The sequence below is a fragment of the Bicyclus anynana genome, chromosome 5 (genome assembly GCF_947172395.1).
Source record: "Bicyclus anynana chromosome 5, ilBicAnyn1.1, whole genome shotgun sequence".
In the NCBI taxonomy this organism is placed as follows: Eukaryota; Metazoa; Arthropoda; class Insecta; order Lepidoptera; family Nymphalidae; genus Bicyclus; species Bicyclus anynana.
Window position 1 is genome coordinate 17,280,122 of NC_069087.1, and position 24,332 is coordinate 17,304,453.

Genomic DNA, 24,332 nt, shown 5'->3' on the forward strand with positions numbered 1-24,332 from the left:
TTGCGTGCTAAGGGAATCCTACTGAATATTTATTGCTGACCCGCCCAAGGATTCCCGGCAGTAGACAGATTAAAATTTATTATCACGAATCTACCATCTGTAGGACTAATATACAACCCTCAACATATCACTATGTTGCATTGGACGAAAGAGAGAAATCCAGTTGGGTCGACAATATGTCACGTAGTCGTCACAGTGTCACGCGACTCACTCTCGAACAGCGTGCGGTCGACGCTGAGCGCCGCGAGCTGCGGCACGAGGCTGGTGCGCAGCGTGTCGGCGTACGCGCGCATGTACTCGCCCAGCCGGCCCGGCGGCAGCTCGCCCGTCCACTCCTCCGAACTCGTGTCACTTCAAACAAACGACATTCTCATTTCATCTTCATCAACATTTCTTCGCATAACAACAACTTCTCTATAAACATAAATATTGTGCTGCATGGTAATGCTATGGTAATTTTATCAGCAACAATACCAACACTGTTATTTATTCTGTTAAAAAACTATTTTTAACAGAATAAATAACCACAACAGTAATAAAAAAAAAACCGTGTGATTAAACATACATACAATAGACTGTCATTTAAATGTTTTCAATCTACCAAAACTTTGCGAATACATCCAATGTACTAGAAATACGACAACTGCACATCATCAAAAGCACAGTCGACTCACCGTTCACTTTCACTCGGCGCCGTCCTCACGATGCCGTCGCGCGCTATCCTCGCGATGGGTTGGTGTCGCCCCAGCCGGCACGCCTCGTACGAGGTCGACAGCTCCCGGAAGAACGTCTTCACGGGCTCCGACAGCGCGTCGCCGTCGGACGTGAGCACGACGTACGCGACGTCTCGCGCGTAGGAGTACGGCTCGAGGGACAGTCGCTCCCAATGCCTCAGAGCGTACGGCGAGAGCGATATCCAGTCCCGGTCGTGGCCCACCAGCAGGGGCGGCACCGGCTGCGGCTCGCAGAGGTCCTCGTTACCGCGGCCCGCCAGCCGGTGGAACTGCCGCCAGGTCAGCGGGCCCGTGACGCCGTCCCACATGCGCGCGCCGCAGCATCGCTTCTGTATCGCGTCTTGGAGTAGGGGTCGCAGGCGGCGCATCAATCTGTGTGCAATATCGACATTATTAAAACGAGACGGGGATCCAGGGAGATAATTATTTTCTTTACATTTAGTGAATAGAAGAACAGTAGACCTTGAAAGCATCAACTATATATATTGTGAAGAAAAAAAGACATGATGTAGACCGATCCCCCAAAAAGTACCAGCTCTTTCGCTCCAATGCATCAAAGACTACTGCTATTGGTCAATTTATCAATTTGTCTTTTACGAGATATGATGCGCGTCATAGGTTTACAGCAATATTTAGACATGTTATAGAAATAGCACTAAGGTGTGTATAGATTCGGCTTTGTCTAAATAAACTAATATTAAGGAAGAATGTTATACATATTAATAGAATTGAAAAAATGTTAAACAAATGAAAGCCCAGGTTGTCTAATACTTTAAAACAATCCTTGCTGCTGTTTTAATTATTAATTATATTGTTTTACACTTGCAGTTGAATGCTTTTTGAAGGAACAGTAATTCCACCTAACAAATAAATATAAAGAGTGAAGTCGTGCGTGTACGTACCTGACGACGTCCCGGGAGGAGCGCGGCGCGCGCGCACCTATGAAGGGCCAGCGGTGCACGGCGCCGGCGGGCGCGGGCCCCAGGCAGCCCACGCCGCCCGCCGCCGCGCGCAGCGCCCGCTCCGCCGCCGCGCCGCCGTCCGAGTACCTGTGCACCGAACACGTTACGTTCAATATTGAAGTAAATAGTTTCTCTAAATACATAAAAAAAAATTAACTGTCTGTATAAAAGACAGAACGAACCGGGTCATAGATTCTCTTAGAATATCCCATCTAAATGTCGAGGAAAGTGAGGAACTCATTGATATTTGCTCTCCAATATTCAGATATTTTTCATTTAGCCGACGACAAACTTATTTACACAAACGCTCTAAATCATCAAATCAAAACCAGTTCGGAAACTCCTGTTAACACAAAATCTTACTTAACACAAAATAAACAAAATGTTAAATCAGGATATGATAGAACCATCTGTTTCACCATGGTCTTCTCCAATATGGGTTGTACCAAAAAAGACAGACGCATCTGGAGAAAAGAAGTGGAGAGTTGTGATAGATTGTAGAAAACTAAATGACATCACAATAGGTGAATCCCATATCCCATACCACAAATTAATGAAATTCTCGATCAATTAGGAAATAGTAAATATTTCTCTACACTTGATTTAGCTTCAGGATTTCACCAAATACAAGTTGATTCCAAGAATGCAGAAAAGACATTTGCGATTCCGATTCTCTGCCTCCGATTCCGGAGGGTGTGGGTTCGAATCCGGTCCGGGGCATGCACCTCCAACTTCACAGTTGTGTGTGCATTTTAAGAAATTAAATATCACGTGTCTCAATCGGTAAAGGAAAACATCGTGAGGAAACCTGCATACCAGAGAATTATCTTAATTCTCTGTGTGTGTGAAGTCTGCCAATCCGCATTGGGCCAGCGTGGTGGACTATTGGCCTTACCCCTCTCATTCTGAGAGGAGACTCGAGCTCAGCAGTGAGCCGAATATGGGTTGATGACGACGACGACGAAATTTTGTCTGCAATGGAGCTCTAAAGGTCTGCTGCGTGCTGACTGTGACTCACTCTAGCTTGTTGAGGCGCAGGTGGTCGGGCGCGCCGGCGAGCGCGGCGGCGCGGCGCGCGGCGCGCACCACGGCGGACGCGGCGCCGCCCGCCACCGCCGCGCACTGCGCCACCACCAGCCCCGCCACGTCCGCCAGCCCGCCCGCGCCTGCGCCCCACCCGCCCGGCTCCTCCGCTATGCCGGTGATCTCTTGCTCGTCCTGACGAAAAATATACTTAGTGAAAAATCATATACCTATTTACTCCAAAAGTCACGCGTGTGTAAAAGAAGTTTTTCTACTCCTATTTTGTAACCTACCCAATAGGTCGTTTGGTAACGTTCATTACCATATAGGTAAACAGTGATACAATGAATTATTTTATTTTTAAAATAATTCCTTATAAGAAAAAAATCTAAGAGACTACGCCGAAACTAAATCTAGGAGGAGAGTTTATGTACTAAAGTTAGTAAATTGTTTTATTTTTTTATCATGTTCATAGAAAAAGTACTGTATGCCATTGCAGGTAATTAGCCATTGTAGCACTCGTGCTGTGTGTTGTGCTACAATGGCTCTCATTACATGATAGTGGCATAGATAACTATTCACTTCAACCTTCCATTGTACAAAAGAAATCTTGAGAGGTGTCAAGGGACACCCGGATAGAAAGAAGTTATCGCTATCAACATCGCATCCCATTTCAAAAATAATTCTTGCGACACCACACTGTTCAATGCGTAATAGAAAGATGAGACGAAAATAACTGGCTTGCTTTCTATGAGAGAGAGAGACACAGACAGAGAAACACGCCACACGGTTTACAATACTTGTAGCAAAAAGTGTCGTTACAACTTTTGGTCTTAATTTTTTCCGTCCAGCCCTTTTTCCCCTTTAATAGTATTTGTTAGTGTTACCTCATAAAACAGCCCGGCCCGATGCGCCAGCCGCCGGTTGACGATGGCGCTGAAACCGCACGAGCAGCGCGAGGGCTCGTCGTCCACGCTGCCGCCCCAGTCGCCGCCGGGCAGGTACGTGGCCGCGTCCGCGCCGCGAATGTTGCCCACTACCTGTAATATAAACATTCATTCATTTAGTAATCAGTGATGTAATTCAGAAACATGCGCAAGCTAACTGTAACTAAAATGCGATTATTAGACGAATATCTTAGCATTCCATGGATTCACCGTTCTAGAGAGGCCAAGGTCTTTAAGCAAGTTAATATTTATTCACTTTTAAACTGTGGTCCTACGGAATGTTAGTCTCCCACGGCACAGTAAGCTCTACAAGAATTTGAAACATTAAATTCACCGTAATCCCATTTGGCACATACCAGTTAAAAATATTAAGCTTTAGTAAGAGAAGTAGCGTCTCTTTTCCTTTTTCTAAAGATTTTTTGTTGGTGTTTCCTGCGAGTGACAGAATAGATCATTACTCTATAAATGTATATTTTTTGGTTACATTTCAGAATTTGCAGTGTTTAGCTATTTGAAAGCAAATATCAAATTATCTAATGTATATTTTTTGATTACATTTCAGAATTTGCAGTGTTTAGCTATTTGAAAGCAAATATCAAATTATCTAAATAAACACATGAATAAAGTATCTGTCAGTAAAATTACTTTAAAACCACAAATGTGTATAAAAATTGTATAGAATCTTTTTTATTTATTACTCTCATTTTAGTTACAAGTATATTGCACATGTTTCTTGTGAATGCAACTCTACACGCACTGCGCTACACGTCCAGGTCATCTTAGCGATGAGATGGATCGGTTGAGTGTGGCTGCGTAGCAGCTTTTGAAGCGAATCTGCTTGTGGAAATAGAAAATTATATACATTATGTTAGTGGTTATTACATTTTTGACTTAATATCCAATAGAGTTTAGAAATGCATGCAGAAGACACTGTTTTGTTTCATTGCCATTAGTGAACGAAATTTCTCGTGAAGAGCAAAAGACGTATTTGTCAAACAATAACGGTAGAGTTCAAATATCACTCTCTCTTTCGTCACAACGCAACGAAATTTGTCATTCTGCCGCTATTGATCGACTTTGTCTTTCTCTCGCCTCGAGAACGCGTTGTGCGCAAGACGTTACAATTTAGTACTTATTTATTATTTCCTTGTTGAAATACTACACACAAGCTATAACAAAAATTAACATCATAATATAGCTTTGCAAATATGCGTAGACAATAGATATGTGTGGGAGGGCATTTTGGTTGACGTTATGTTATCTTTAAGATATTGTACATAAGTTAATATTTGGATTCTGAGTATTGGTGTGCGTGTGTGTGCGCGTGCGTGCATACATTTGCATGTGTTGAATGTTGTAATGTGTTGCAAGTTTCTGAGATTTTGAAACATTATTATCCCCAATAATAATAGCTATTAAGCTTGTGTAAGAAGTTTGTACAACAATAGTCTAAGGGCGAAGATAGAACCCGAGACATGAAACTATTGAGACTTAAAAAACTAGAGAAATGGATAAAAAACCATGTGTTTTTATGAGAGGAATATCCTGAGCTAAAACTTTTTGCTAGGTTATGTCACATACCACAAGATATTTTTCAGTAGTCTATTGTAAAATGCACTTGCCTAGTAAGCTACCCACATTGTAGGTGGTACGGAAAACAATAACTGGAAGGGCAACCTTTGCAGTTTGTATAAGAATTGAGGAAGCAAACCGCTTAGTATGCGTCCAAGAGATATCTACAGCAGCGATGTGGATTACTGCGATTCCTGGCAGGTCTAAATCGGTTAAAAATAGTGTCTGAACACACTCTCTGAAATATATCTTGCAGAATACCGAAAAACATACAACCATTCGGCGATGCTCCAAACTTTGTCTTGTCAACGCATCGTTATCTGTCTGTTGCCCAGAGATCTATCGAATCTAATGTATTTATGTTGTTCATATCAGCGTGTGTATATGTGTGTTAGTGTCACATGTTTCGTCAGTGTGTGTCGCACACTTACCCTGGTCCCGCTGTCGTTGCACACACACAGCGTGCAGCTGTCGAAGTTGTGGTCGCGGAACACGTTGAGCACGGTGTCCGCCAGCAGCACGTTGAGCAGCACGGGGCAGGCGGGCGCGGCGACGCGGGGCGAGGCGGGCGACGCCACGGAGCCGCCGCCCGCGCGCCGCGGCGACGGCCGCGACTCCACACTGGCGACGCCCGACGCGTTCACCCGCTCGTTGCTCGTCGATATCGACCGCTTGACGCCGCCGCTCGTGTTGGTGCTGCTGTTCGTTGTGGTGTTGCTGTTGCCTGTGGAATAGAGATTGACTTCTGTACAGTCCGATAAATATTTTGTGATGATTCAGAAGTTAATCTGAAACATTGCTGCATTGCACATCGTAACACACTATCCCGAGACGTCATAAAGTTTGAAACAGATTAAAATAACATCATCAATTTTTTTAAATTATTTTCCCTGTAGGAAGTTTATCTTTGGAAGTCTGCCATATTAGATTTTAAATGACGTATTTTTGCTAACTATGCATAAACAAAGCACGTACTCGAAATTTTAACTCTATTGGTTGAATATATTTTAAAATTGTAATTATAAAACGTTTGCCAGTTCAAGATGAACTGTCTATTCAATTACATACACATACACTACAAAAAACCCGCAAGAAAGTTTGCTTAAGACTGTATACCATTCAAACCCAAAGTTAGTCAATGTGTGCAATTATCTTCTGACACATGGTTACAGAGTGTTTGTGCATTGAGAGTCTCAAGTAAATCGCTAGTGGTGGTGGTCACCCTTACCGTCGTTGGCGGGCGTGGCGGTCCGATGCGGCGTCGCCGGCTCCTGCTTGCGTTGCCAGCTGGGCCGGTACTGCGCGTGCGCCGGCAGCGCCACGGCCGGCTGCATCTGACTCGGCAGCGTCGACAACGGCTCGTACTTCGACGATCCCACGTACTTGTACACCGTGGGCGGCTTGAACACGTATGACCAGTCCTGCAACAATTGGTTGATCAGTTATTACTATTAGTCTAGTCCTAATACATATTTTACTTCGGAAATAAAGATGAAAACGAGTCGTCAAACTGAAGTAACAATGGGCGAGGCTCACAGTATGTAAACCCGATTGATGTTGCCGTCCCAAGTTGACCTTCTAATAGATGGAATGATAACATGAAACAGGTAAAGGGCAACCGCTGGATGCTGGCGGTTTAAGACCCTGTTGTTTGGAGAAGCTAGAACTAGAGGCTTATGATTGGCTCATTGGCCGATAGACATTATGTAATGGTAACTCACCTCTATGGGCACCAATACCAAGCACAACCAGTAACAGGGAGCCAATATGCTGGCGGCTCAAGAACGTGGTGTTTGGAAGTCCTTACTACCTACGTCCAGTAATGGATGACCATGCTCAACTCTTATGCTGGGCGGCGTGGGGACCATATCGCCTAGCCGCTCCGCGACAGAGGGCGCGCAGGCTGACGCGGCTCACCTCTATGGGGTCCGGCGGCGGCGAGCCGTGCGCGCGGTGGTGGTGGCCGTGGTGCAGGTGCGTGTGCTCGTCGGGCGGCGAGAAGCCCGGCGAGGGCTGCGCGTGCGCCTCCATGCTGGGCGGCGTGGGGAACATCTTGCTGAGCTCCTCCGCGCGCACGCAGCGCCCGCCGCCCGCGCCGCACCGCGTCTCCTCCACCGACTTGTTCGAGTCCGGCGGGGTCTGCACTTGCAGCTGCAACGCGTTTCATTCAATGTTTATTTGCAGATCGAGTAGAACAATGTAGGCGCTACAATGAGCTACAGCAATATGAAAATTATATTAGACAAGTTGATTGAGATTTTTACAAATATCATTTCCTAACAAAACCAGCCTGTAGGCCATTCAAATGGGACTGAAAATGATGATTGAACAGTTTATTTCATGGCAGTATTATCAAGTGTATAACTAAATATTTCTTCTGCCACTGCACTGTGCCATTTAAATGCAGTCTAAATAATTACTTCCATTGCCCAGGAATATACTCAAAAATATCTCGAAATATGTTGACGATAAAAACCTTGATGCACTTCCAAACCATTGAGCAGTGTCAAAGGATTAATAAGATTTATAAGATAATATAAAAAAGTTAAAGAGATCACATTCACACATATAGTATAGTTATTGCATACGAAAGCATAAAACTAATATCTAATTTCTGTATTAAGCTGTTTTAATAAAGTAAATTTAAATCAAAAATCGCCATGCAAGTAAACAAACATAGAAGAGTAATATAGAAGGGTACACTCACAAGTCTTACCGTCTCATCCCCGCTGGCCGCGTCGTCGGAGTTGTCGAAGATCTGGTCCAGGTCCTTCAGCGTCGGACACAGCCCGTCCGACGTGTATAGGTTCTTGTACTCTTTTGAATCGTCCTGCAATCAACGGAACTATAATAAGTAAACGATGAAAGGAACAAGATGCCCCATATATTAATTTTTCCGAGATTTTGGTTATTTTTTGGGGTTTATCCCAGAATTATTTATTTTTTCAAACCACTCCTGTGTGGTGTAAACACTGAACAAAGTAAAAAAATAATTATTCAAATCCATTTAGCTGTTTTTCGAGTTTTAGCCTTACATGTTTCAAGTCAGATCTGGTTATTTCAGAGAAATCAGATTATGATTCCTGGTAGTGACAGTCGGGGGAGCCTGAGATGTTAAATTTGCAGTTATTATTAGCGTCATTGGAATCAAATTGATTTTGTAGATTCCTCTCTCATTCTCTCATTCCCCTACGTTACGCTCAAATCGTCACATTTTTGAAATGCTATCAACTCATCTACCTTATCTTTAACTGATGTGCTGGTTGAGTATTTCTAAACTAGGTTTTTTTTTTAGCTGCCCTATATGTTACGGGCTCATACTGGGTGGAGGTACTGAACAACGTGCAAGGTATACTCCCTTATATTCATCTGCCGCGCTCAAATAACTGCAAAAATCCCCACTTTAGCTCTCCTACTATAATAGTTACAGAAACAAACATTATCACCCCAAATTCTGACAACCCATAGCACGGTAGGCTGTATATAAGCTCCAAATCCCTTCTCATAAGAAGAAAGCGTAGCCTAATGATGATGACTAATAAATTATTCACATAAGAATCATCAATAACGACAGTGCGTGTGAACGCGTAGTCACAAGTTGTGGTCACACTCACGTGGTCGTGCTTCTCCTGCTTGATGGTGAGCGTGGGCGCGGGCGTGGCGGGCAGGCGCGTGTGGTCGTGGCCCGCGTACAGGTCGCCGCCGCCCGCGCCCAGCGCCAGCTCCTCGCGGAACGCGCCCTCCGCGCTCTTGAACCGCTTCACAGGGTGCTCCAGCCTGAAGCGACAAACATTATTACTACTTTAAAACATGTACAATTTCATTCTCTCTCTTTCTCTTTAGTCATTATGTTCACCCATCGACCCCTAGTCGTTTAAATGAAAGCCCCAAACCCCAATCTCTGAACTGGTTTAATTTTTAGATCTCTAAAAGAACATACACACTATGAATTTACAAAGACAACTTTTTCTTATAAACAATTTGCACAGAGAATCAGAATGCGCGTATAATAATTGTTACTGTTCACAATTATTATCATAATATGTGCTGATCATACAAAGTTCAAAGTTCATATAAAGTTGATCTTAAAAAAAGTAGTAAGTGCAAATTGTAAAATGACAGTATAGCCCTCCCCCTGAATTCATGTTATAGTCAATTAAAAATACACTTTATGACAGTTTACTTAAGGTATACTCGTAACTATTCACTACTATATTACACAAAAGAATTTATTAAAATGCTACAAACTAAGAATACAGAGAAATAAATAAAATACTTATTAGCAAAGTAAAATGTAATCCAATGTTAACACAAAACGGTCGCAAGCTACGGCGACGTCGCTGCGACTGTGGATGCTAGTTACTATAGCGAGTGCGTTGATTCACAGTGAAGACGGCTTACTTTCAATGTGACCGTTTTACTCGCTCCTACCACTAAAGTGTATTTCAGACAGCATGGGTAAGGTGACAGTACATAATACATATTATTATCGTGAATCGCGGCCAACTTTCAAGAATGAAGCGTAGTAAGTCCCTAAGATGATACGCGCCCACCATATATCTCGAAACGAGAGAAAGACAAATGTCGATAATAGCAGCAGAGTCAGAAATATAGCTCTCTCGTTCGTCAATGCAATGATAGAGAGAGCAGTATTTTCGATATTGTCGCTATTGGTTGACATTGTGTCTTTTTATATTCAAGAGATTCAAGAGAAGAAGGTCATTCGTTAGGTCATTTAAAATTATAAAAAACAATTTGGTTTATTTCAACGCCTTCTGAAAGAAGTTGAATTTGTAATGTAATACATAAAAACAGGCTCAATTTTTCTTATATATGTAATCTGTAACATTGACTTAGCGAATAACCCAACATGTCTTGCTTACGATCACAGCAGATGTAAAAGCCAGAGGCTGACTGAAATACAGCATTATTTAGTTCATTAAATCAGTTCCTCAGATCAATTACCGTAGGACCCGCCTCGCTACCCGACGTTACCCTCCTGTCACATGTTTATGATCACGATCAAATGTGTCTAGAGAATCGATGTTCCATTGTGTTAAAATTACACATGTATGTATTACAATTATTTTTTTTATATTTGTTAACTTTACTCTGCATCACTTAACGTTGCGTGCAATATAAACAAAAAGAAATACTTTGTATACAAGGGCTAAAAGTGACAGGGCTAAAGGTGACCTCGGCTGTAGTTCCTCATAAGTTACGTCGGCTGTAAACGCATTCCGTCTCTTTAAGCTAAATGGAAACTTAAAACATGAATGCTTAAAAATAATGCAATGAAAAACAAACTTTTAGAAAATAATTCAAGTGTTCAAAAAATACAATCATTTTAAAATATACCTGTTCGTCACATGTTAGCGTTGAACATAATATTTTTATTAAAGATTATTTTTCAGACACGAAAATTAGTTTGCAAAAATTTTTGAACTGCCTCTGCCATCTCCTTTGATGATAAACTCTGATGAAAACGCAAATTCATATTACTATTGATTGATCAATACAATGTAGTCTAATGTATCAATTTATATATATTTCGTACAAAGTAGTCTTGATGTTGAATGAGCGCTCACAAGTGACACTCCTTTGGTTTTCACATTCAGATAGTAGATTTATGTTGGTGATTGGTGTTGGTGATTGGTGTTGGTGCAGGTACAGTTGTAGATGCCCATTAAAAGTGTATGTGTTTGTACACATGTAGGTGTAGGCACATGCTCAGATGTAGATGCACTCACCAGGCGTGCACGGACGTGTAGTCGTACAGCATGTGCAGCGAGTGCTCGTCCTCGAGCGGGTCGAGTCGCTTCTCGGGCGCGGGCAGCGCGGGCCGCCGCAGCAGCTCGGGCAGCGGCGCCCCCGCGCTGGGAGCGGGCGCCCCCGGCGCACCGCCCGCGCCGCACCCCGCGCCGCTCGGAGACCCCGTGCTAGTCGCGCCGCCGACGCCTCCCGGTGACTCGCCCTTTTACACAAACCATTTAGTATTTCATTTGATTGCAATATTGTGACTTAATTCCTTGTAGAGTATCAAACAAAGTTTATCTTTCTTAAATTGGTGGAAAAAGAAATCAAACAAAAGTACATAGTTCAAGCACTGTAAGATTGTGATAATATGATATTAATCAGAAGTATCAAAAGTTGACAGGGAAAATTAATAAATAACTTTATAAAACTAAAAAACACGCTTTTAGCACGCACTACAAATTTGATTTAAGTCACGTGACTATTTTATTCGTATTCCTGACAGCAAACTCATGTCATGTATTGTCATCAGAATTCAGTGCACAGTGAGTGATCCAGAGTGTGGACCTCCTCTGACAAAACAAACAAACTTTAATCCTACTGCATCAAGGAAGTTCGCTAACATATCTTTGTCTGAAATAATAACGGCTGACTCAACATTCCACACGACTCCAGAGAAACTGTGCAAGGTACTTTAGTGCAAGGTGGTACATACATATACAATAGGGATGATGACAGTTTTTTAAATTGTATATAAATTAAGAGTATACTAATAGTAAAGCAATTTTGTAAAAGTAACAGGGTATCTGCGATCATTACTTTCGGAGGTACAGGGATTTAAAGGGTCAGATTTGCGGCGCTGCCGCGGATCCCTGAAAAACGCCCCATACAAAATAGCACGAACTAATGACGTCGTAGGCAATTAATGTTCGTTAGATTTGTATGGGCGTTTAAACAAAATTACTGATATTTGTTATTTCTGCGTTTATGTTTATAGTTCAAATATTGAAAAATGTCACATTTAATGTAAGGAAGCTAAAACTGTATGAATTTTCATCTAATTACGATAAAAGATTTTTAATAGATTTTGAAATTTAATAATCTTATTTATTTTGCAAATATCCAGTCAATCTTTGCTTTTTATGTAAAAATTAGTTAACATTGACCTTATTTATCTGAATTTATGATAAAAATCGATATATTCAAACCTAGTCATCATCCCCATTATACGTCTGTCGGTTACCTGCGCGTAGTTCTTGTGCGGCGGCTGCGAGGGCGGCGCGGGCGTGGGCGGCGCCAGCGGGTCGGGCGTCGGCGCCGGAGTGTGCAGCGCCGTCGGCACGCCGCTCACCTAACATCAGATTGTTTTCCTCATTATTTCACACACTGTTTAGAACCTAAATATAAGCAATTATTTAGGGTGATTTAAGCCACGGTGATGAAATCTTTTTACATATCACATGACCCAAACATTATTTTTTGCCGTTTTTATGGGTAGGGAACTCTTAGTGCTAAACTTCGTTTTTTTAGAATTGCAAAATTTGGTAAACAAACATGGCCGTATTCATCACTGACATTAGTTGTGGCGTCATCCTAGGGATGGGCCGTTGATGAACTATATCGAGAATTAACTACTACTAATCGAATTAAATTTCATAAAGGTCAACTTATGAAGTAAAACGCGTTTGTTACACCACATTAATTTAATACATTCTGGAGTAATTTATTGGCATATCTATTATTAACCATCGAGCATAATATCATAATATCATTATATTATTATTTCATCATGTTAAATGTATGGTATCTGGTAGACTAAACTGCGTTTAAGTTCGAGTACATAAACATGTTCGATGTACTATCTCCTATGATGTTTGGACTGAAAGTGAAGGGCTTTTTGTTTAAAATAATATTGACAGTGATGCATGATACCGCAATGTAATTTTTTTTGCTTTGTTTGTTTTGTTTGTTTACATTTTATATCAATTGTAAAAAAATCACTTTACTTAAAAACTCACTTCTAAGTTGGCAACACTAATCACACAGTCAAAATACGCGCTATATTAACTATCTACCTCTTTCTGTTGCATATTAATTAATACCTATCAAATAACATTTTTTTCATTTGTATCGGTCTGTTATAAATTAAAAGAGTACTAATAAATTTAGGCAGTATTTGTTAACGCATTATCTTTTTTTAACATTTAAGTACGTAACTAACTAAACAGCGCTATGAAAAAATTACTTTATTCAAATTACTCAATTACGATATCGATACTGAACGGAATACATTTGATGTTTACAATCGGTAAATCGTTCATTTTTAATCTGTGGTGACAATTTTACTTGGCACAACCTTAGAGAGACGAAACGTCAAATTAACATTTAAATGTAATCTGTGTGCATAATTTCGTGTTTAATTTCGTTTATATCTAAAAATTATGATTAAATCCTGTGTAAATTAAAAAAATGTTACGTTTGTATGATTCTCCATAGGTGGATTGTAAAGAACAAAGTGTTTGTGCGTGTTTTAACAGTTTGATGGTTCTGAAAACTGTTATGAAAGTTTGGCATCGACAAAAGGGTTTGTTTATTTACCAAATAGCGCAATTCAATCTGGACATGGTATAACTAGAACTACTCTTAGGGGCTGTTAATTTGGAAAAGCTTTCTTAGCTTTGTCGACAACATAGTAAGTATCTGTGTGGCAAATTCAGCGCAATCCGTTCAGTGGTTTGCTAGGAGAACACTCGGTAAAGGTGGAATTAAATTTGTCTGATGTGTACAGAATAGGTATCATACATTTTGTATGCGACACATCAGAAGCCATCACATCATGTCACAACACATAAGTGTAAACGTTGCCATACAAAATGTAATATAAGTATAATTACGCTTTAACGGTTTTCTATTTAGTTTATGCAGATAAATAAACTACATAGGTCACCTGGTGCGCAGTGAGCGCCGAGAGCGCAGCATGCGAGTGGTGCGGCGAGGGCGCGCCGGCGGGCGAGGCGCCGCCGCAGCTGCCCGGGGAGCACCCCCCGCCTCCGCCGCCCGTGCAGCCGCCGCTCCTGGAGAGGCAACACTACTTGTCACTACATATTACCCTCCCTATGGCTATGAAACTTAATAATGTAGACCGGTTTACCATCCTTATTATTAGCCTATATTAATACCCATAAAGGATTTAAATTCAGGGGAGGAGGCAAAGTTTAGAGGACATATTTATAAAATTAATAATTAATTTAACAATTAGGCTCTGGGTTGCAACTCCACCTGATGCTGACTAAGATAGGAATTTACGAATTTGGAACAAATTAATTCATGTTTTTCAAAATGACATATCAGACTACATACAGACAGTATATTTATTTATAAAAAAAAAAAACTGTATGGTTAAGCCTTTCTCGTAAGTATAAACTGGATCAGCTAGCTACGAGTAGTCCTAAAATCTGCTATTACTATTTAAAAATTAAACATATGGGGGAGAAATAGATCATTACTTACAATGCCTCAATGTTTTGATCACCCAATTTTTATTGATAGGTAATAAGGTATCACGAGAAATGCCCATTTTACATAAATGTACAAAACCATGAAATGAATGTCGAGCATGTTAAATATTTCGAGATGAAAGGTAGATGTTATGATGTGCGATGTGTCACCACTTATGAGTTTTAAGATTAATGTGAAAAAGAATATTATATGACGACTTCCAAAAAGGAGGAGGTTCTACGTTCGACTGTATGTATGTTTTTTACTTACTATAGATATGTGGATACATAATAGTATATTATTTTATCTATTTTAAATTTGGAACTAATAAACGACGCAACACTCTCCCGATCAGTCCGTGAGCTCACCCTGGGGTCATGCCTGAAAATCAGCGCTACAGTTAGCGTCTTAGCTGTAGCATAGAGCTGAGGCAGCGCCCCATTCAGCCGAAGCCTTAGTATTAAGTTAGTATTAATTCTCATGTTTTTTTCTTATTTATGTTATGTTGTTTTTGGCTGAATAAATGTTTTTATTATTATTATTATTATTATTATTATATGTATTTATAAAAAAATACCTTAATTTCAATACTCATAAAGAACTACTATACTCACACTGTAATACGGAATAAGTCCATCCATAATATCCATTCTCAGTTAGTCATTATATTTAAAATGTTGAAAGAGCTGATTTTGTATGGAAAACCATAGCTATAAGATCAGAACCTCACAGGTACTGGTCTGCATATGAATAAGTAAAGTCCTGTACCTATTAACTTCATGGATCATAGCATCATCCAAATCAATTGAACTCACAACTATTTCCTGCAAACTGAATCACAGCAATGCTATTTAGAAGAAGAAATAAATAGCAGTTCAATTTTGCCCAGACTAGCCCCAAATGATTCTATGCAAGTTAAAAAAAAATGTTAAAAGAAATAAAAAGTGACTTTGTCAATGCATATAATCAATACCACGGTATGGCCCTGATATAATACCAACTGGTTATGTTATTATTTCATGAAAATTTGGTACAAGAGGCGAATTCCGTAATGTTTAATATATTTTTATTTATTAATAGAAATATAATTTCACATTCAATTTATGTAAGACGTCTTTGAAAACAAGCGCGACTATATTTAATACTATTCAATTTTATACACAAAACATGCAATTTGTTGATACATTATAAACATTAAACATGCATTCATATAATACGAGATAATACTACATAATATACAGGCAATGTAGCATGCAGTAACACGGCATTGCATCATTTGTGTGTTCATGAACAGATGTCGTTAGTTGGAAAAGTAGATGCGATGTTTTGGAATGTCATTTGATAGCAATTTGCAATAACTAATCTGTCGTTAAATGACATTTGTATTTGGACAGATTACTGTTACAGATATTTGATTGATAATGATTGTATTATACTTACATTTGGGGATATATTTTTGTGCAACACCACTAGATGAGTGAAGTGGATTCGCTGAAATGTATCCAGGAACCTTTTGTCAAATGAGTGGAAATACAAACCAGGCGAGCGACGTGGTTGTGGAAGGCGAGAGACGTGCATACAGCTCAGACTAATTACATAAAGACCAGTATCGCACCCAAATTCATAAAGAAAATTGTCTTGAGTGGGACGAAAATATTTAACACCAAGTAAACTCGCACATCGTAAACGCTTAATACCAATAAATATTCTGTGTCCTTACACTACACATTACTATAAATTTGATTCGCAATACAGACACGTGTATATTTTTACACAGACTAAAAACATATCGCTTCGACTCGTTACATAGAATATTCGATAACTTAATCAATGTTTTGCTGTTCCAGCTGAAGAATCGATTCTCTTTATTTATTACTTAAATTAAACTAATTTTTTAGTAAAATAGATGTTGTTGACCGTTTTTATGAAATTCAACTACACAAACCGGCATTTTTAGGGAGCTCTTTAAACGACGAAAATAATTACATCAATGAAACATCGATTCTATAGAAACAGTCTTTATGACCGCGTTAGATCGTTGATCTTGTACTCTGACAGAGGTAACGTCTAGGCAGGTCCCTACATAATTAGTCTGAGGTATACAGCCATCGCAACGTCGCCGTTTCGTGATGCGGTCGTCGGTTGGTCGGCGAGGTGTGCGGCGCGGACGGCGGGGTACTCACAGTCTGTGCAGCGGGTCGTGCGCGGCGCGGCGCCGGGCGGGCGGGCGCGCGCGCCGGTGGAAGGGCGGGGGGCGCGCGGTGCGGCGGCGGCGGCACCTGCACAACACAAGGGTAGTGCGCGCCCCGCCCGCTCGCCCTCTGTCACACCGCGCCCCCTACCGGCTACCGGCTCTACTGTACCCGCGCGAACGTAATTTATGCTTTGACTTGCCTACAATTGCGAACCTATCACACCGATTCCACTGCCACGAACATTTTCAATAATCGTTTAGATAAAACAATGCATATTTAAATTATTAAATAATTTTTTTTATTGTGATATTGAACTTTTTCTTAAAGTTTTGGTGTTTTGGTTTTAAAGTCTTGGGGTATAAATTAATTTATGTGAGAAGGTAGTCTTCTGTATATTCAACGTGTTCTTAGTTTTAATTAGAAATGCCACAGTTGTGCGATTTAATCAACAGATTGTTTTCCAAAACTCTCATAATTTAAGTCTTACTAACCTCAATAACCCAACTCCCTATTATGAATTTTTGCAAGAGTAAATGCAGAGTAAATATTTATTGAGAGTTTCTTTTATCTTCATTATCTTATTGTCCATGGTAAAAAAAACTGAAACATGATCACGTCCATAATAAACATACGATAGACTAACAATATAACGTTGACTTATCTAATATTTATATTTCATAGTGTGATAATCAGTTTTATCGACTTCCGAAAGAATCGCTTCTTTTATAGCTCAACTTTATCGACTCCTTATCACATTAGATTGACTACAAAGCTAGGCGAGGCGTAAATATCAAAACAATCATGAAATCATAAAACTTTGAAAATCGAAAAAAAATATATAAAAAAAATATCATCATGCAAATATTAATAAAATAATTATAATACGACAAATCGCAGCATAAATTACGCTTTTCACATAATTATAGTATGCAATAAATATGTAAAAAAATACAAAAAGCTGTATCGCCCCAATCTAGTCTACAGGAAGCACAGCCAAAGATGGCTTACCTACACAGTATGTATTTCGTTAACGCGTCGAGTGTGACAGAAGCTCGCAACGGGTTCTTTGGACTTGGATGTTGATATATTCAATCAAATTCACATAATTTGAACATACCTACTTGTCTCATACGAGTATAACAGAAAAGTAAAAAGCAAATTGAAGAACAATTGAGATTGAAAAGCAAGTGAACACAAAAACATTGTTTTTGTTTAACTTTCATTTTTTGTTGTCTGAAGTGGTTGTCGAAACTAAACCGACTTCGAAGCACTATACAAATATAATATGTACGCGAGAATTGACATTAGTGTTTGAAGTTTCTGCACAATATAAATTATTACTACGTTTGCGCAATGCATACGTTCAACAAACGCAAGACGCTCAAGGAACGCTAAAGGGATTTAGGAAGGAGCTTTTAATAAACGCTTTCACTCAATAACAAACAGTATGTGCTAGAGAGCACCACAACATGAAATATCTCAACATCCAAGTCTTGCTAATGCTAAACTATAAATAAATTATAATCAAATAGAGAATATTGTCTTTTGTCAAACATTGTCAAAAGTAATATCCATTGAAAAGCATATGGCCCTCTACAGATAATTTTAAAAATATATATGTATTAAAAAAAGAATCTACGTCCATTTTGTTTAGGAAACATTCACATATACATAACATCTACCTGCTATATATTATCTACACCCATATAATATAACTTGTATCTACATATATGTCGATCACAAACAAATCTGTGATCAACAGAGGCATCATACAATGCATAACATAAATAAACACTACATGTTTTATAGTTATTCATACATTCATGTATATATAAATAAATAAATGCAACACACAACTTTCATATATCTACTGCTATACGTATATCTATCGCTTTGGACTACTGCATACATATTTGACTAATGTCGCTTTTGGATTGAGAAATATGCAATTTGTGAATTATGTAAATTTATGACTTAAATTATCTAGATTTATATGATACAGGATAGTATGGCTTATTTGGAGGATATTTTTGGTTAATTATTCTCTAGTAATATGTATTCATATCTCGTATAGTCAATCTATTCTGTGAAGTCAGTTTGGTTTTAGATGTTGTGGTAAGAAGACATACCAACTATGTTTGTGTGTATAAACTCAAGATCTGTTTCGATAAAAACATTCCTTCAGTTTTACACACAAACATCCTGTCTGCCAAATGTTTAACAATTGTCTGTACACCTTTCCACTAGAGTTTGGCTAATAAAAGTAGAGACTGAAATTGAACAGCAAATTAAAAAAATTTTGGAGGACATTCCCAAAATTATAGTGCAAAGATTGGAATAACTCATTTTGATGCTTAAAATTTATTTTTTTGTTATAGTGTAGTAATGTTTTCACACATGTTTTTAACAAATATTAGTAGATATTTTTTAGCAAGCCGGGCAATTTCAGTCTCAAATTTCATTAGCCAAGTTCTACATCAAAAGCCAAACAGACTTTCAAAGTAGGTAAAAAACAGCACTGAGGTAATTTTTTTTTTATGCTCTTGTTTCTTGGTCTACCGGAGATCAGTCTCTGGACCATAATCCGATCAAATGACTTTTTAGTATGTAATAAAAAAATTGATTTGAAAATTCACTGAGGTAAATAATAAAAAAAATAATTACAAATGATTTTACAGATAGCACAACTATTACCCTGCATATTTCTCAACAAAGCGACACAATATATAACTTATCTACATCAATAGCAGTATAACAAGAGTGCAATATGCGACTAACTTGGCGCAGGTGCAGGGGGTCTTCCTGGTGGGGTCGGCGAAGTCGTCGTTGACGTCGCCCGACGACTCCGAGTAACAGAGCTCCGCTGGCTGGAACATTATGTTGTTGTTGAAATACTTAGTACAAGTTCACACATCCGACAAACATCGTTGAACAGTTGAAAGGGCAGAGTAGTTGCTAGCTCTAAAGATAACACTGGTTTTAATTTTATTGTTTTGCTAGCGGACGCCCGCGACTTCTTTCGCGTGGAAATCAATGTAAACTATATATATTACATAAAATTTTATGAAACACATTACATTTCGTATATTTTTTATGATTTATGGACAAATTTTTATTTCTGTAACTCTAAAAATTAAGGACTTTCCATACAAACTTTTAACCCCTGTTTCACCCCCTTCTGATTTAATTTTTGCAACAAAAAGTATCCTATAACCTTCTCCGTACTATGGCCTCAAATCGTGCCAAGTTTCATTTGAATTAATGTAGTAGTTTCAGCGTGATGCCCGGCCAACAAAAACACGGACAGACAGACAAGAAATCGAAAAAAAAAATTGGCTTCAGTGTCGATTGTATAATGCCCTCCAATAAAAATTTTCAAAATATCTTCAATGTACAGAATTTGACCTATTACAGTTTTATTTTAAGTATACGTTTATATTCCATTCTCTCCTCTCCTGTTGTGGAGCACAACAAATCAAAATATCCTTCCCTTCTTCCTGGAATGGTATATTTAAAAAAAATTAATAGTATTATATTATTTTGGATTTCAAAATTGTTGTTGGAGAGATTAAAAAAATATGAATGTAGAAAACGTTTAAATTGCAAATATTGACTACAATATTCAAAACAATTTGCCGTTTTCTTTTTTAATATTGGAAGTATACTCAAAACTCTCTATGTATGTTAAAGAGTTCTGTTTCCCACTTCCTTTTGCTAATATTACTTGACGAGAGTAGGGCGCAGATCAGCTCCTCAGTGTAAGCTATAGAAGCTGCTTTACTAAAGCCAATCTCAATGTGGAATGTTAATCAACAAACAAATTAAAAAAAGAGTTAGAAAGCACATATCATTTCATATCTAATGTATTTGTCAGCGGTTCTGCTCGAATTATTTTAATGAGGCTTCTCTGTTCTCAGAAATGGAATTTAGTCCATTCGCTGTCATATTTAAAAAAATATGTCATAAAACGTTATTCAAAGATATTAGCCACATCTAATTCTAAGCATATTAAAATTTATTGTCGTTAATTTAAGATTAAGTTAATTAAAATTATTATTAGATTATAAAGTGACTAGCAATTTATATCCACACATTAAATTTGTTGATAAACATTCCGCATCGAGTTTGGCTTTAGTACAGTACAAGCAGTTATCCAGTAGGTACCTGGTGCGGCTGCGGCGTGCAGAGCGCAGAGAGCGTGCGCGCGGCGAGGCGCGCGGCGTCGGGGGGCGCGGCGCGCGGCGCCTCCATCTCCGTCAGCAGCACGTACGGCACCGGGTAGCGCATGCGCACGCCGCCGCACTCCACCTGCGCAGGACCTCATTATAGCTTGCCAACTTCGTTTGTAACACGCTCGATGATGCGCGCGGGCCGGGGGGCTGTACGCACGATTTCCTCCCGTCGCCCGCATATCATGGGAGTGTTATCAACAAACTTGCCAGCTTCACCCATACAACTAAACTAACCACCGTTGACAATGTCCGTTTCAAGGTAGAATAGCACTGTCAAAGAGAACTAGTTCTGAAGGCATCTGCAGAAATGATTTTAAAGGGGAATGCCCACCAGCACACAGCCGGCCCGGGGAACCCAGAGTATATAGAGGTGATAATTGTATTAAAAAAAAAATGAAAAAACAATTCTAGGACAAAATGTTCGCTGGGCAAAACGGCAAAGTAATATTTGAAGCTGTATTATTTTTTCTGTTATCAAGAAGACAACAATAAGACAAACAATAAAACGAACAAACTTATCATAAGTATTCAAAAAACCAATCTTAGCTTGTCCCAGTTGTAGACAAATTTAAGATGAATTAAAAATGTCGTACAAGTTGTAGCAAACTCTTTTTGATAAAGTTATGATTTCATTATTAATGTAGAATTGTCAAGAGTTTTTTAGATATAAGTGAATTGCCGGGTGGTTATGGTAGGCCTGGGCATTTCCATTTGAACTCTTAGTTTTATATCCCCAGTAAATAATCTAATCTTTATGGCACTGTTTGTACTTGAGACAGCCAAAGTCGGCTCTCCTTATCCTTCTGCATTCCGTGTTAGTAACGTAAAGTTTTTTTTGTAGACTCATTTATTAATATCTAAGCTTCTAAGAACTTGTTTAAAACTTGTACACTACATATTCATTTGCAATGTAACAAACTTATCAGTGTTTTACATACAAAGAAACAAATACAAGCACATTTAATACACTTTATGTATTCTCTTATAGTGAACCGGGTGTGAGTTTGGGCGTCAAGGAAGATTCTCCTTGCTATGATAATGAACAATATTCAAAAAAATTGCTCCCCAGATCCTGCCTTTGAGTTAATCCTATGAGTAAGCAATGGCGTGCACTTCAAAGATGCAAAAATGCATTGCCTAGCCTGAAGAATCATTACGAACATGTGTTAAAGAAAGAATTTTCCATTTTATACAATTTATGTTGTGCATGCCCTAGTCAACAACCTAGTGCACGCCACTGTGAGTAAGTCGATATAGTAAGTAAAGTAAGTATAGACCTCGACGGCGCCGCAGCCCTGCTCCAGCGGGTACAGATGCCGCCACGCGTCCAGCAGGCGCGCGGTGGGCGCGTCGCCGTCGCTCCACTCGCGGCCCGTCGCACGCCCCTCCAGCCCGAACGGCGCCAGGATCACTGTAATGTAGCAACAAAAATCATATATGCGATACATGTACGTAATACATAGTCTAATTGAGTTAGCCAGTTACCTTTGCACAATTTCATCTATCAATCAAGAAACTATATCTTCTTATTTTTAGAAATTTTTTGCTAAACAATTTTATGATAAATATGCTAGTATATAATATAATCAGTCACCTTTGTTGTCCCCCTGGCGCTCGGCGTGCGGCTCGTTGATGCGCGCGAGGCGCTTGTGCGTGAGCGTGCGCACGGGCGGGTGCTGGCGCACGTCCACCGACGCGCACACCGTGCTCTCGCCGTGCAGGAAGAACGCGAACGAGAACGACAGGTGCCACGGGCTGCAACACACGACACATACTGTTCGTTCATTTGTTCATCTGGCTCGAACGACCATTTCAGCGTTTCCGTACATTTCTGTTTATTGTGCAGTCTTATCATCAGCACAATATAACAAATGCCGCTAATATGACGTGGTAGATCATTGATATACACTATAAATAGAAAAGGACCCAAAATTAAGCCCTGTGGGACTCTAATTAAAGAAAATAATATCTAAGGCTTATATATTCTATGCATATCTTTTCCATTCTGAATGAAATAAAATGCAAATGCAAATTTAACATTTTTTGCAGCCATACTTTTGAGACTTAACTCAAGTAATAGTATTTCAAATAGTAGGTCAAATGCTTTAGACAAATCATAAAAAACATCAACAGCATTCTTTGAATGTTTCCAGGCACCATATAGATAATTTGTTTTATTTTATAGATTTACTTATAAATAGTGGCAAATGTCTGAGGGTGAACGAAGTAGCACCCTTATGTCTCAGTGGGCGGAACACAGAGACCCTCATTTTGTTCTTGGAAGTCTCCTTTGTGATTTAACGCAAAGAAGTATTTGAAACCTGCTATTGAAAAACAAGTTCAAATAGTAACCTCCGATAAAAATAAATTATCATTATTTATTATTTTGTTTTTAATTCATGAACTGCATCATAGAATTAAAAACAATATTTTTCCTTTTTGAGATTTAAATAGTGTTATTAGGCCTTCAGATGTTTTTGTAGTGTTTCAGAGATTTTAATATTGCTGTACAATTTTTTGTTACACATACATAATATCTGCTCAGTGTTTAGGTAGAGAATAGCACGCCATTTGTAAAAATCAAAATATGTACCTCTTGCCAACCTCCTCTTCGTCGCCATCGTAAGGTTGCACGAACCACTTGCCCAGCCTCACGAAGTCGCGCGACAACAGGCATCTGCAACGAGAAAGACATTCCATTTATTTACTATCTTAGTCTCTCTGAGTTTGTAAGAATATTAACAACTGTACATAAAGTAAAGTTTCAATAAGTTGGTATTATTTTAAGCACCCAGTTGAAAGCTTTAGTAATAAATTAAAGAATTTTCAAAATAAAATATTCACCATTTACATACAAATAAATATCAAAATACATATTGTTATATACCTATGATTTATTAAAAACAACAGTAATAAATATGCTTATTACAACAGCAATTACTGAATAGACAAGTAAAATGCGGCAGTCAGTTACGATTATATTTAGTAAATACATAGACAGTAGATAAGTATATTTACTATTTACTGTGAGTGCACAAGCACTGTCCAAGTGCGCACAACAATTAAGCAGACGCCTACAGCGATGCCGTGGCGAATTTCTTTGTTCGCCACGACTCACTGACTGGCTAACTAGTCATATTATAATTGTTACCTTTGTTAAGATAACAATCAATATTTATACATTTCATGCACGCTATTTGAGTAATCTATATCATCTAAAAACACAACTCACTAACAATTTAAATTTACTAACAAGCAAGACCACTCTTAATGATGCAGCTTGCAGTGTAGCAGTGTTGTCTAACATATAAGTTATTTATTCTTTATTTGAATATACCTAAATACAACGTGGAAGGGAATGTAAGCTGTATCAATGTGGATCGTTACTGTATACAGGGTATATGTGTTAGTACGC

At 39.0% G+C, this 24,332-nt stretch overlaps 1 protein-coding gene across 3 annotated transcripts in view; it reads right to left on the reverse strand.

The window, feature by feature from the left end:
* LOC112050883 (mediator of RNA polymerase II transcription subunit 13) overlaps nucleotides 1-24,332 on the reverse strand; it is a 123,507-nt gene that overhangs the window by 11,945 nt on the left and 87,230 nt on the right. Inside the window, exons 4-22 of one of the 3 annotated variants that reach the window (XM_052881863.1) lie at nucleotides 23,511-23,594; nucleotides 22,512-22,672; nucleotides 22,195-22,328; nucleotides 20,850-20,993; nucleotides 19,464-19,552; nucleotides 16,674-16,769; nucleotides 13,940-14,066; nucleotides 12,236-12,343; nucleotides 10,989-11,212; nucleotides 8,853-9,015; nucleotides 7,955-8,068; nucleotides 7,156-7,389; nucleotides 6,467-6,659; nucleotides 5,670-5,962; nucleotides 3,607-3,759; nucleotides 2,715-2,914; nucleotides 1,637-1,783; nucleotides 675-1,106; nucleotides 212-351 (exon numbers count right to left, since the gene is read on the reverse strand). In XM_052881863.1, coding sequence (XP_052737823.1) covers nucleotides 212-351; nucleotides 675-1,106; nucleotides 1,637-1,783; nucleotides 2,715-2,914; nucleotides 3,607-3,759; nucleotides 5,670-5,962; nucleotides 6,467-6,659; nucleotides 7,156-7,389; nucleotides 7,955-8,068; nucleotides 8,853-9,015; nucleotides 10,989-11,212; nucleotides 12,236-12,343; nucleotides 13,940-14,066; nucleotides 16,674-16,769; nucleotides 19,464-19,552; nucleotides 20,850-20,993; nucleotides 22,195-22,328; nucleotides 22,512-22,672; nucleotides 23,511-23,594 — 3,236 coding nt within the window. Of the gene's footprint in view, nucleotides 1-211; nucleotides 352-674; nucleotides 1,107-1,636; nucleotides 1,784-2,714; nucleotides 2,915-3,606; nucleotides 3,760-5,669; nucleotides 5,963-6,466; nucleotides 6,660-7,155; nucleotides 7,390-7,945; nucleotides 8,069-8,852; nucleotides 9,016-10,988; nucleotides 11,213-12,235; nucleotides 12,344-13,939; nucleotides 14,067-16,673; nucleotides 16,770-19,463; nucleotides 19,553-20,849; nucleotides 20,994-22,194; nucleotides 22,329-22,511; nucleotides 22,673-23,510; nucleotides 23,595-24,332 lie in introns of all 3 variants that reach the window. The other 2 variants (XM_052881862.1, XM_052881864.1) reach the window with 2 other exon arrangements.